Here is a 12,259-nt window from a genome sequence, read left to right on the forward strand (position 1 = left end):
CCCAACTGGGGACCTGGCCCACAACCCAAGCATGTGCCCTGACTGGGAATCGAACCGGGGACTCTGTGGTTCACAGGCTGGTGCTCAATCCACTGAGGCACTCCAGCCGGGACATGTTTTATAGGTTTAAGTCTTTATTTTTGGGTCTGTGATCCGTGTTGAATTAATTGATGTGTGTGTTATAAGATAAGAGTTGAGATTTATTTTTTTGTGTAAGAATATTAGTTGTTCTCCACCATTTGTTTGTAAGACTTTCCTTCCCCTATTGAATTGCTTTGGCATCTTTGCCAAAAATCAACTGACCTGGTAAGCGTGGGGCTATTTCTGGACCTGTTTACCCTGCGGTTTGTTTATTCATCCTTATGCCAGCCCCAGACTGTAGCTTTTAGTAACCCTTCCAGTTACATCGTGTAAGTTTTCCAGCTTTTTAAAAAATTGTTTGACAATACTAAGTTCATTTCATTCCCATATAAATTTAGAATCAGCCTGGCAGTATTTACAAAAAGCTTGCAGGCATTTTGGTGAGGACTGTATTGAATTTATTTCTGTGTAAATGACGTCGTAACTTTGAATCTTCCACCCAGGAGCCTGGTGGATCCGTGAGGGCTCCGTTGCTCCCAGCAGCTTTCACAGTTTTTAGGGTGGAGGCCTTGACCATCTTTTAAGTTTATTCCTTAGTATTTTATAGTCCTTGATGCCATTATAAATGGCACTGCTCATTTTTTTAGGTTTTGGTTTTAAGTGTCTGATGTCATTATGTAGAAATACAGCGGATTTTTGTGGATTTTCTGGTACCTTGTACCAGACACTTTGATGAATACATTCATTAGTTTTACTAGTTTTTGTTGATTTCTTAGCATTTCTCGCTGAACAGTCATTTGCCCATAAATAGGGACAGCTTTATGTCTTCTTTTGCAGACTACATGCCTTTTCTTTTTCTTGCTTTATTGTGGCATGTTACTTCCAGTACAACACTATGTCAAGTTCTTTGTTTCTGATCTCAGGGATGAATGTAAGACTTTTCCTATCTTCGTGATCATACAGTTTTTCTCTTTTATTTTGGAAATCTTGTGGATTGTATTGATTTATTTTTTAATGCTGAACCATCCTTGCATCCCTAGACTAAACTCGCTTCTGTGTGCCTTGATTCAGTTTGCTGGTATTTCTTTGATGGAGGTTCTTGCTGTCTCTGTTTATGGTGGATATTGGTCTATAATTTTTTTTCCTTTTACTGTCTGTCGGGTTTTGATACCAGGTTATGGTGGGTTCATGAGATGACTCGGAAAATGTTTCTTCTTTCTCTGCCTCCTGGAAGAGTTTCTGTAAGATTGGTACTGTTCTTTTTTGTTAGTGTTTGATAAAACTTGCCGGTGGAACAAGGTAGCCCTGGAGTTTTCTTTGTGAAGACATTTGTGATGATAAAGTTTTATTTGTTTGATTAGTTATGCGGCTGCTCAGATTCCTGAGTCAGCTCTTGGTGGCTTGTTCAGAGGACACACTCATTTCTTCTGGGTGGTGGTTACTGGCGCGGACCGCCGGCAGCCCAGCTCCTCCGGCGTCTCTGGCGCCTGTGGTGACGCGTGCTCTTCCACTCCTGACAGCCGGGCCGCTTCACTTCCTTGGGTTTTCCCTCTTTTTCTCGTTCACTCCTGTCGGGGGCTCGTTAGTTTTATTAATATTTACAAAGAGGCAGCTTTTGGCTTTAATTTTCTCTATTTTCTGTGTCACTGATCTGTTCATTTTCATTATTGGCATTTTCTAGATTTCTAATTTAATTCTTGAGTCTGAGCTTGTACGCTGAATGATTTCGGATCTTTTAGACTTATTTAGACATATTTGTGACCAAGATGGGATCTGTCTTGGATATTCCAAACGCACTGGAAAGGAACGTGCATTCGCGGTTGTTTGGGACTCTGTTCTGTGAGTATCGGTCGGTGCAGGTGGCTGGTGGTGTCAGTCCACATCTTACATACTTTACTGATATTTCTGTCTAGTTCTGTCGGCTACTGAAAACGAGGGGTTAAACTTTCCACTGTGGTTGTGCATGTATCTTTTCTCCTGGTTTTGCTTCACTTATTTTACTGGGCTCAGTGCACGTTTATATTTTTCATGGCTGACATGGGCACTTTGAACTGTCCGTGTGTTCCTTGTCTCTAGCAAGTACGTCTTGTCCTGGAGTCTGCCGTGTCCCGTGTCGGTGTCACTGCTCTGACTTACGTGCTGTTGTCACAGGGCGTCTCTTTGCTGCCGGTGCCCGCCCCTCGGGTTTGCGTGTGAAGTGCTGATCTGGGAGACGGCATGTAACTGTACTCGCTTCTTCGTCACGTCTGATGCTGCTTTTAGATCGGAATGACGCCTTTTAAAAAGTACACGATTCAGTGGTTTTTGTGTGTTCTCAGGTTTGTGCCGCCATCACCACTAGCCAGTGCCAGAGCATCCCCATGCCCCCCAAACAGACTCAAACACACACTCCTCCTTTGCTGTTAGCAGTCACCCCCAGTCACCCCTCCCCCACAGACCAACCCAAACTCAAACTCCTTTTCCGGCGACAGCTCATCTACTTTCTGTCTCTGTGGATTTACACCGGGACATGTCACATACATGGAATCGTATAATGTGTGGCCTTTTGTGTCTGGCGTCTGGCACTTAGCATGATGACTTCAAGGTTCGTCACCTGCAGCGTGTGTGGGTCTGCTGCATTTTGTGAACCACTCAGCAGTTGACGGACACTGCCTGCCACCGGCGCCCCCCCGGGGCGTGGGGGCCGGTGCCCTGGGTCAGCGTGGTGATGCATAGATTTTGTGGGCAGAGCCTCTGTATCGCAGGGTCAACGCCTGTCTGATTCTGCCTACTTTTGCTCATTCTCCTGTACCTTCTAATACATTTGTTAAATATTTTGCCCAGATTCAAGAATTCTTGTCCGTGGGAAGATTAATCTGACCGGGCTGCCCTGCTGTTGGCAGATGCCAGCCCTGTCCCTCACTTTCACCCGCAGTTTGTTCGGGCGGTGGCAGCTGGGTGGGGCGCCTTAGCCCCCGGGTGGGTTGGCGGAATTCCCGACCGGCCCTCTCAGCGGCTGAAATTCTCATTTTCCGTGTTTCTCCTGCTGTAGGCCTCCATGAGGAAGTAGACTATTCTGAGAAGTTGAAGTTCAGTGATGACGAAGAGGAGGAAGACGTGAAGGATGGCAGGCCGCAGTGGTAAGGCTCCCCCACCCCGTGCTTACGGCACGCCCCAGGGCACCTGCCCGCTCCCAGGGCCTCCCAGGGCTGGTCACTGTGTGGTTTGCAGGCGAGGGGATGGGGCCGTTCGGGAGCGGAGCCCGGACTGGCGTCCGGGCGGAGTGCTCGTGACGGCAGCCGCTGCTCCGGCGCTCCGCCCGAGTGTGTTCTGCAGACTGAGGGTGGTGGCGTGCCCCCACAGGCTTGTGTGGCCGGCCGGTTCGGGAAACCACTTGGGTTCACTCACTCCTTTCTTCCCGGGCCGTCCCAGCCTGGGACATGCGTGCAAAGGCATGCTGGGAATCTTGGGTGGGGGGAGCTGTGAGCAGGGCGTGCCAGGTTTCCTGCACTTTTAGATCACATTAATCTTTTCTCTCTTTTTTTGGATTATTTTATGGCACTGGTTTTCTTATAGTGCCCTTTGGAAAGTACTTGATGGTCCTCTAGGCCCTCTTGTTTTTACCCATGGTATCAGTGGTGCTGGCTGGCACTTTAAAGGTAGTGCCTTGGTTGACTTAATGTGCATTTTTTTGAGTACTAGCTAATATGAACGTTTTCTTTCATGGGAGACCTCCTGTTTTCTTCCTATATTACCTGTTAGATCTATTACGGTTTTCTCTGAGATGTGATTTTTTATATTGCTTAGATATTAAGGCTTTAATGTTTTCCTTTGTTTATTTTATTGTCAGTGATTGAATGTCTGTGTAGTTGAGCCTGCAAGTCTCTGTGTGTTGTTTCATCTTCCGCTTCAAAGCTCCTGAAGTGAGTGCCCCTCGCCTGGGGGAAGCTGGTGACGATCTGCTGCCACTCCTTCTCCGATGGCACGCCGTTAGCTGGTGGGGGCTTCTGTCACTTGTTTTCGCGCTGTTGGATTTTCAGCCGAAGCCTTGGATGCACGTGGGGAGTGGCTGTGGGTCAGTTCCTGGAACACTGAGCTCGGAAGGAAATGTGACCAGGAATTGAAGGCAAAGGCAAAGATATAAAATTTCGCAGATTTGTTGGATCAGTAGGACATTCTGTTTCTTGTCTCTTTCTGTTGGTGTTAATGGCATATTCAGCTGAAAGAGCTAGGCGTGGGTTTTGGACCTAGGTTTGCTAATGGCTATGACCAAGGACACCTCTAATTGTGTGCACCTTCTCTCTAAATCTACTTTAAAACCTGTTTTTCTTTTTAAGATATATTTATTTTTAGAGAGGGGAAGGGAAGGAGAAAGAGAGTGAGAGAAACGTCGATGTGTGGTTGCTTCTTGCTGGGGACCTGGCCTGCAACCCAAGCATGTGCCCTGATTGGGAATCAAACCCTTTGGTTCACAGGCCTGCGCTCAATCTACTGAGCCACACCAGCCAGGGCTAAAACCTGCTCTTTTTTTTTTATATTTTCTGAACTGGTTGATGATGCCCAGTCCCCACCTCGAGACTCCTGTGACAAGCTCCAAGTCCCCTTTGCCATCTTCATGTCCCCAACCACAGTAACTCCTGAAACTGCCCTTGACTGCACCCCTCCCCGCTCACTGTGACCGGAGCCTCGGGGCAGGCAGCATCCTTTCTTTTCCGGGCCATGCAGAGGCCAGCAGCTCTCGCCCTCACACTGTGCCTAGTCGTCCTCTAAAGACAGGTCTTTTCTGGTGGAGAAGGGGCCTGAGTGTGGCCCCCAAGTTGCTCAGAGTGGCTGTGATCTCCCAGCCTACCTTGCCTGCCTCCCCCCCCCCCCCGCATCATGTGCACGTGTGAGCTCGCACATGCACAGACACGCAGATCCGCCAGGCCTGGCCCCGCTTCTCTGAACCCCTGTTGTGTTACGGGGCTCTTGTTTGGCGCACGAGAGGGGCTCGGTGCGCGCACGTGCGTTCTGCCCCAGAGCCCGCGTTTGCACCTCAACCTGTGACGGTGAGCCCTGCGCGGCACCCCCTTACCTTCCAGCCCCAGAGCTGCCCTCTGGAATGCCCCCGGTCCCTGCTGTGTGCTCTGCGCTTCTCTCTCGCTCTCTTTAGGAGGGCCTCAGCCATCTTTGGCTGTGCTGAGGGGCACTGTTGAACCTCTCTCTAGGCAGAGGGGTTCTGGCAAGGAGCTCTTGTGGTAAAGGAGGACCTTCATCTGTTAGCTCCTCCCCGGCAGAGCAGCTGCCCAGCCTCTCTGAGCCTCAGTTTTCAGCTCTTTAAAATGGGGGGGAAGGTAAAGCCTTTTTTCCTTCTATTAGGTGAAGCAATGGGGGTGAAACTTACTACCTGGAGCCCTGTGTGGAAGAGTGACTCAGTTCTGGTGTTCTGGGCAGGTCCTGCCACCCATGGGGGGGCGTGGAGTAGGGTGTGTTCTGATGAAGGACGTCGGTGCGCCGACAGCTGACTGAGAAGGGCCTCTGGCCAGTGCGATCCGACCGCGTCGGTCTGACGGGGAAAACTAACGCGTACGCGGTTTGTCCTAGGAGCGGCTGGGACCCCAGGGGCCAGCGGCAGTTGTCCCTGAGCTCTGCAGACAGTGCCGATGCCAAGCGTGCCCAAGAGGAAGGAAAGGACTGGGGCGAAACGGCGGGCATGACCCGGGCCATCCGGAAGGCGCCGGAACCTCAGCCGCCTTCCAGGAAGCCTCACAGCTGGACGTCAGGCCCTGACTACCAGGTACCGGGGCGCCGGAAGGGCTCTGTGACTGACCAGCAGGGGGCGCACGCAGCCTTCCCGCGCGTGCGTGGCCGGCCCCCCAGGAGACAGACCGCAGCAGGCACCCGGTCGGCTGGCCGCTGAGTTCAGTGGCTGCACTTCTCAGAGTCCTAGGTGGACGGGCCTTCTTTTAAATTTAAAAAACTTTGTTGGAAATTTTGAAACAGGCACAGACATATAGGAAAGCTGGAGGTATGATACCAAGAATACTTTTTCCTGGGCTATTTGAAGAGACATCGCATGACCAGGCGCTACCCCCATGGAACACCTGGGTAGTGTAATACCCCCAAAAGGACAGTCCTCTTAAGTAACCAGTCTCAGCCAGGACCTTAGCAGGGACATGTCCCTGCTGTCACCTTTTAATAGTTGTCCTGTTAGTGTGAATGGCCTTTACACAGGGACCCAGTTCAGAATCACACCCCACCTCAGGGGTCCTGTCTCTGCCGTGCCCATCGGTTCAGAACAGATTTTCCCGCCTTTCAAGTGACTTTGACACCTTGGGAGGTCACAGCCCAGTTACTTGTGGAGTGCACCTCGGAGTGGGTTTGTCTGCTCCGTCCTCGCTGCTGGCATCGAGGTTTCCTGTTTTGGCTCGGATCTCTCTGATGATGTGACTCTTCTCGTTGCATCCTGACAGGTGACCACAGTTCGTCTCTGTCCCACTCGGACAATTGTCACTTGATTACGGCGATACCTGCCAAGTTTCACACTGTGGTGTTGTTCTCTCCCACATTCGTAACAGATAGGAATTTTGTGGGCAGGCACTTTGGGACTTGGAATACCCTGTTTCTCATGCCACTTTGAGTTTATTTACATCCGTAAGTTAAGGTCTGTGTTTCTCATTGTTTTGAAGCTAAAACTGTCTTTGACTTGGCTGCTGAGAGCCTCTCTGAGTGGCGTCCCGGCCCTTCTGCGTGTCACCACCCTCTGCTGTGCTGTTCCTCGCTTTCTGGTGGAACAGGTTTTCTTAGGCTGCTTCCTTCCTCCCCTGCCTTGGCCCCAGAAGCTGTCCTTGCTGTGCAGAAACTCACATGTGGGAACTAGGAGTGTCACTGCTGTCAGGGTGTCCCCGCCCCCGGGTCCTCTTGGGGGACAATCAGGGAGCTTGTGTGTCTGCGTTACTTCTGCGTCTGTCTACACAGAAAGCTAGAAGTCACAGTGACCACTCCAGTCCCACAGAGTCCACTCTAGTTGTCCCCCATCTGTCCCTGACATTTACACCTGTGTGGTCAGGCCCCCTGTCGGCAGTCAGTCCCCCGTTCCTGCCACCACTCTCCCTTGCGCAGATGCCCTCCTCGCCCACTCAGACGTCGTGCCCCACGTGGATGCCCTGCATGTCCCTGCTGGGCCGTCTCCCCTTGGGAATCCCGTCCTCAGCCAGCTGCTGGGGCCACATTGCCACATGGACGTCTTTCCTGCCCTGCCTGGCCTCTGGCCACCTGCCCCCCGCCCCCAGGACTCTGTCGCAGATGCTGGCCTTGTTTTGCCACAAAGTTTCATGACTCTGGGACTAAATTGTTCAGGAGAGGCCAGACTGGGAATAGTAAAGGCAGTGCTTGAAATACACTTGGCAAAACGCAACAATTTTCAATGCGCTTTGCTACGTAAAGGGTTCCTGTTCCACATCTGCTCATAAAATGAAAGTGCCCCTTACCCTTGGTCTTTCTGTTGAGTACACGTCATGTGCCAGGCACTGTGTGCTCGGGACAGGGGATGGACACGTTGCTACTTTCGGAGATCGCCCTGAAGTCACTCCGCGTTGCGTTCTTATTTTGGGTGCAGTGTTCGAGTCATGGCTTCCCTTTGCCTCACTCACAGCAGCTGTGTGAACGAACTGAGTAGCATCCACAAAGATGAAGTCTGTAAAATTCCATGCACCCAGAGTTTTGGAAAGATTGTCGTAATTCAGATCTTTTTCAGAACCTTTAGTCTATAAAATGACAGCTAATCTTAGGTCAGTTTAGAAAGCCACATCATTAGTCTTAACAATGTCCACATTGCCTATAATTCTGCTGCTTCATCGCTAGGACTTTCTGATGGACCCGGTCAGGACGTGCAGTCAGGGTTGTCTGCAGGAGGGGACTGACCATCGGGGGTCTAGGGAAATTACAGCCCGCGCTGTGGGACAGCGCACACCCACGGCAGAGTGTGGACAGAAGGTCACGTTCAACAGAGAAAACTGCCTCCATGTTTCCAAAGTAGTTGTTCTTCATCTTTTGGTTGTGGCAGTTGTCTCTGGGTTGGGAGAAGTTAGTTTGTAGGAGAAAACTCCCTGGCTCCACTCAGTGTGTGGCATATTGCTTTTGTAGAGATAGAAAAAACGCATAAGAAAAGGCATAGATCTTGTTTTTTTCAACGTTCGGTGACTTGCCACAATCCTGTACACCTGTCCGTACAGGAAGACAGTCCTGTACGTCTTCCACTCACGGCAGGAAGCTGTGTGTTGCGATAGTCACATCGCATTGGGATCCCGTGGCCGTGGCCTTCGGCACTCCCCTCCCCGCACACCGGCGAGAAGGCGTCCTGTGTTGAGTTCTTCCCGCTGCGTGTTCGGCCCCTGGGTGTTGTCCAGTACCTGGCAGCCAGGCAGAGGCTCGGCTGGACGAACCGTCTGCAACAGCTCTTCTTAGAGATACCTTTTGGTTTTTACACAAAGAATGATCTTGAAACCATGTGTCATGAATTTCAACTTCTCGTGGCTCTGTACACTCAGAGGTTTGTAGGTGTTCACGGGGCAAGGAGTAGAGTGTGTGCTGTTTAGCTCCTGTTCGCCAGCGCGGGGGCCTAGCCCTGGTGCCCTTCGGAGTGGCGAGCATCCGTGGGCCGGGAGCACCCTCTGTGTCCGCCCAGGGCTGAGCGCCTGGCAGACACTTCAGGGCCTCTGCACAGTCCCAGAGGCTCCTATACTGTCCCCAGTTTGCAAATGACGAACAGAGGTGCAGAACTTTGGCGCTTGCCCAGACCTTCCAAACGCAGTCACAGGCAGAGCAGGATTCAAGCGCCAGCCCACCTGGCACATGATGACACGCCCCCCCGAAGGTGGTGCCCAAGGGTCTTGGGAAGAGCTCTGGCCCCGCCCTGGGGTCGCCCTGTCTCCTCCTTTCATTGGAGGCTTTCTTCTCCTGGCAGAAGTCCTCCGCGGTCAGCGTGTTCCGGCAGCAGTCGGTCGAGGACAAAGAGGACAAGCCGCCCCCGCGGCAGAAGTTCATCCAGTCCGAGATGTCCGAGGCTGTGGAGCGCGCCCGGAGGCGCCGGGAGGAGGAGGAGCGCCGGGCCCGGGAGGAGAGGCTGGCTGCCTGCGCCGCCAAGCTCAAACAGCTGGACCAGAAGTGCAAGCAGGCTCAGAAGGCCAGCGAGGCCCAGAAGCAGGTGGAGAAGGAAGTGCCCCGGTCTCCGGGCACCGAGAAGGTGTCCCCGCAGGAGAACGGCCCTGTCGCCCGCAAAGGTGAGCGGGGGGCCTCGTCCCGTGAACGGGAAACCCTGGGCGGCTCTCGTTTGCATCTCCCTGGCTTCCTGGCGCTGTCCAGGGCTTACAGCGGAGGACCTTGGGGAGAGGCGCAGGCGTTAAGCTTCGGCCCAGGTCTGTGCCTGGAGTCGCACCCTGTCTCAGCTGTTGGGGCTGGATGGCTCTGCGCCTCACCTCTGGGGCCTGTGTTCTCAGCGTCTGTGCAGTGGGATGCTAGCAGCGTGTCCTTTCCTGCGTGCTGCGGGGCCATGCGAGGGAGGGACGTGAAGCCCTTGGCGCAGTTTCTGCGTGTAGAAATCACGCGTGTCCTTCCTGGCAACAGGACCAATTCTGTCGTCATTATCACTGTGATCGTTACTTGCGCCGCTCGACCAGAGATGGGCCAGAGGTGCAGGCGTCGCAGGACTTGATGAAGTGCAGGATCCTTCCCCCTGCCGTTGGAGAGCATGTGTCTCGGCGTGCCGGAAGGAACGGATGCCGTGGCCGCCTTAGAGACGCTGCATGGCGCTGTATGATGGAGGGAGGGCAGCCCTCGAGCCATTTTACAGAACACAGTCAGCTGTGTTCTTTGTGGTTTCTAAGTGACGTCAGCTGAAGCCAGCCCTTCAGGAGAAAAGGGTCCGTCTGGTCTGCGTTTTGGTCTCTGAGAGCTTCCCGGGTGGGGTCGTGTTGCTGCTCTGATGGCCGTCCGAGTCCCTCGTCACTGCCCTTTCCCTGACGTCCCAGCGAGGCCTGTGTGGCATCCGGTCCTCACTTCGGGGCGGTAGGGGGTCCGGGTGGAGACCGCTTGGTGGGGGCGTGGGCGGTGGGTACTGGTCCCCGGGTGGGCCTGCAGGCCTGGGATTCAGGAGCTTCTCAGCACCCGCCCCGCCCTCCTGCAGTGTTTCCTGAGTACATCCCTGGGCCTGGGAGCTCCGCGCTAGGTCCCTCAGCCCCCCGCAGCTGAATGAAGAATGCACGTGTCGGTTGTACCTCAGTAAAGCTGGGGCGGGAGAAAGGGTGCAAAGCTGGGATGTGACGAGAAAGAAGGGAATTTTAGAGAGAGTGGTGGGCAGTTGTGTTGAGCACTTATGACCTATCAGGTGCTGCGTTGAGTATATTACATGGATTATCCCTTGTGACTTAGGCACCACTGCTGTCCCCATGGTACAGGAGAGGCCACCGTACCCAGGTCCCATGGCCTTTGGACGTGTGGAGCCAGGCTGTTGGGATGTGGACATGTGGGCTGTCACTGAGCTTGTGGCTGCTCGCTGATGTACTAGGGTCCTTTTTAATGAAATCTCTGTCACCTGGACCCAAACCCCAGCTCTGCTGCTGGTGCCGTGACCTCAGACAGCGCACCTGACATCTGAACTCTTTGTTTCCGAGTGATGCTGTGGGGACTCGTGAAGCATCGGCGTGGTGCCGGGGTCGGGGCTGTGACTAGTCCAGCATGGTGGCAGCGCCCACAAGGAAGAGCATGTGCTTTTAAACATCCGATTGGCCGAGCCTCTGTGAGCTCATCTCAGTCGTTTCTCTGGTTGCTTGTTCTGTAGGCTCCCCCGAGTTCTCTGCCCAGGAAGCCCCCAGCTCGTTTCCAGAAGAAGCGCCCGCAGCTGCTGCAGCTGTGGCTCAGAACGGCAGCAGTGAGGAGGGGGCCCGGGAGGCTGGGTCCCCTGCACAGGAGTTCAGCAAGTACCAGAAGTCGCTTCCTCCCCGGTTCCAGCGCCAGCAGCAGCAGCAGCAGCAGCAGCAGCAGCAGCAACAACAACAACAGGTAAAGAGAGAAAACGTTGAGAAGGTCCTTGTAAACAGACCTGATTGCTGAGGGATGTCCCCTCCACTGAAACAAATATAAGTCCACCCTCCTATCTCCCAGTCACACCAGGAGCTGTACCTCAGAACTTCAGGCCTTGGAAGGTCAGCTCTGGCCGCCGTCTCTCCAGGTGTCTCCTCTGGGTGGTGGTTTGCTGGCTCCTTGTCTGTCACCAGCAAGGGGGAGCGTGTGCACAGCGTGTGCCTTGGACGTGGCGTGGGCGAGCTCGGAGGGAGGGTGTCCTGTTTGGAGCAGCACCCTGTGCCCCGCGCTGGGACCTTCCCGGGGAGGGAGGGCGGCCCTGGGGCGGCCCGGGGAGCTGTCAGAGAGGGACGCGCGGGCTCCGGGCGAAGGGCGTGGGTCTGCGGGTGCTGACCGGGTTGCAGCTTCCCCGGCGGAGCGCGGCCTCGCAGGCCGTTGCCAGCCAGGAGGCAGGAGCACCTGCCTCTCAGCGTGGCAGGGAGGGCTTTACAGCCCCTTCGGACTCATCTGGCCGTGTTGTCTTCATTGGCGTCTCGTGAACCTTAAAAGGGGCTTGCCTCTTGCCTGGACGAGAGCGTGCGCGTGATGGCCGTAATCTCCCTCAGTCTCTTGTAAGCCTGGCCACCGCGTCCAGCTGGGACGCTCGTTGGCAGCGAAGTGTCTCACAGGAGAGCAGTGCCTTGTGGTGGGACCCAGGGACCGTACATGGACATTACTTAGTTCAGTAGCTGAGCCCTGCGGAAGCAAATTCAGGTGTTGAGCCTCTTCCCAGAATCTCTTGCTGTTGCCTTTAAAACCTTCCCCTGGGCCCTTCTTACCTTGGACTCCTAGAAAGTGTTCCAGGAGCCACCGAGTCCTGAGCTCTGAACGGGAAGGTAGACTCGTATGTTTCCACGTGGTAGTGGGTGACACTGTGGTGGCCTGTGGCTTGTGGAGAATTACTGACCAGGGAGCTCTCTGCGGCAGCTTGAGCCAGACACAGCAGCAACGGTGGCCCTAGGTAGCCCTGCTAGGGCAGTGGTGGGCAGGTCCTTCCTCAAGAACAGAGGGCAGTCTGGAAGTGCCAGGACAGCCTGAAGGGGTCTGGCAGCCTGTCTGGTCAGGTTTCCTGGGACCTGGGGTCCAGGCGTGAGAGGTTGCT

The 12,259-nt window shown here is 54.0% G+C and overlaps 1 protein-coding gene across 8 annotated transcripts in view; it reads left to right on the forward strand.

Annotated features, from left to right (window-relative positions):
• Positions 1-12,259, forward strand: part of PRRC2B (proline rich coiled-coil 2B) — an 81,731-nt gene that overhangs the window by 41,677 nt on the left and 27,795 nt on the right. For all 8 annotated transcript variants that reach the window (XM_045846231.1, XM_045846237.1, XM_045846233.1 and 5 more), the window contains exons 10-13: positions 3,113-3,200; positions 5,644-5,836; positions 9,005-9,320; positions 10,877-11,097. In XM_045846231.1, the coding sequence (XP_045702187.1) occupies positions 3,113-3,200; positions 5,644-5,836; positions 9,005-9,320; positions 10,877-11,097 (818 nt within the window). The remainder of the gene's footprint in view (positions 1-3,112; positions 3,201-5,643; positions 5,837-9,004; positions 9,321-10,876; positions 11,098-12,259) is intronic.

Source organism: Phyllostomus hastatus, unplaced genomic scaffold (assembly GCF_019186645.2).
Source record: "Phyllostomus hastatus isolate PE091 unplaced genomic scaffold, TTU_PhHast_1.1 phas_contig_495, whole genome shotgun sequence".
NCBI lineage: Eukaryota > Metazoa > Chordata > Mammalia > Chiroptera > Phyllostomidae > Phyllostomus > Phyllostomus hastatus.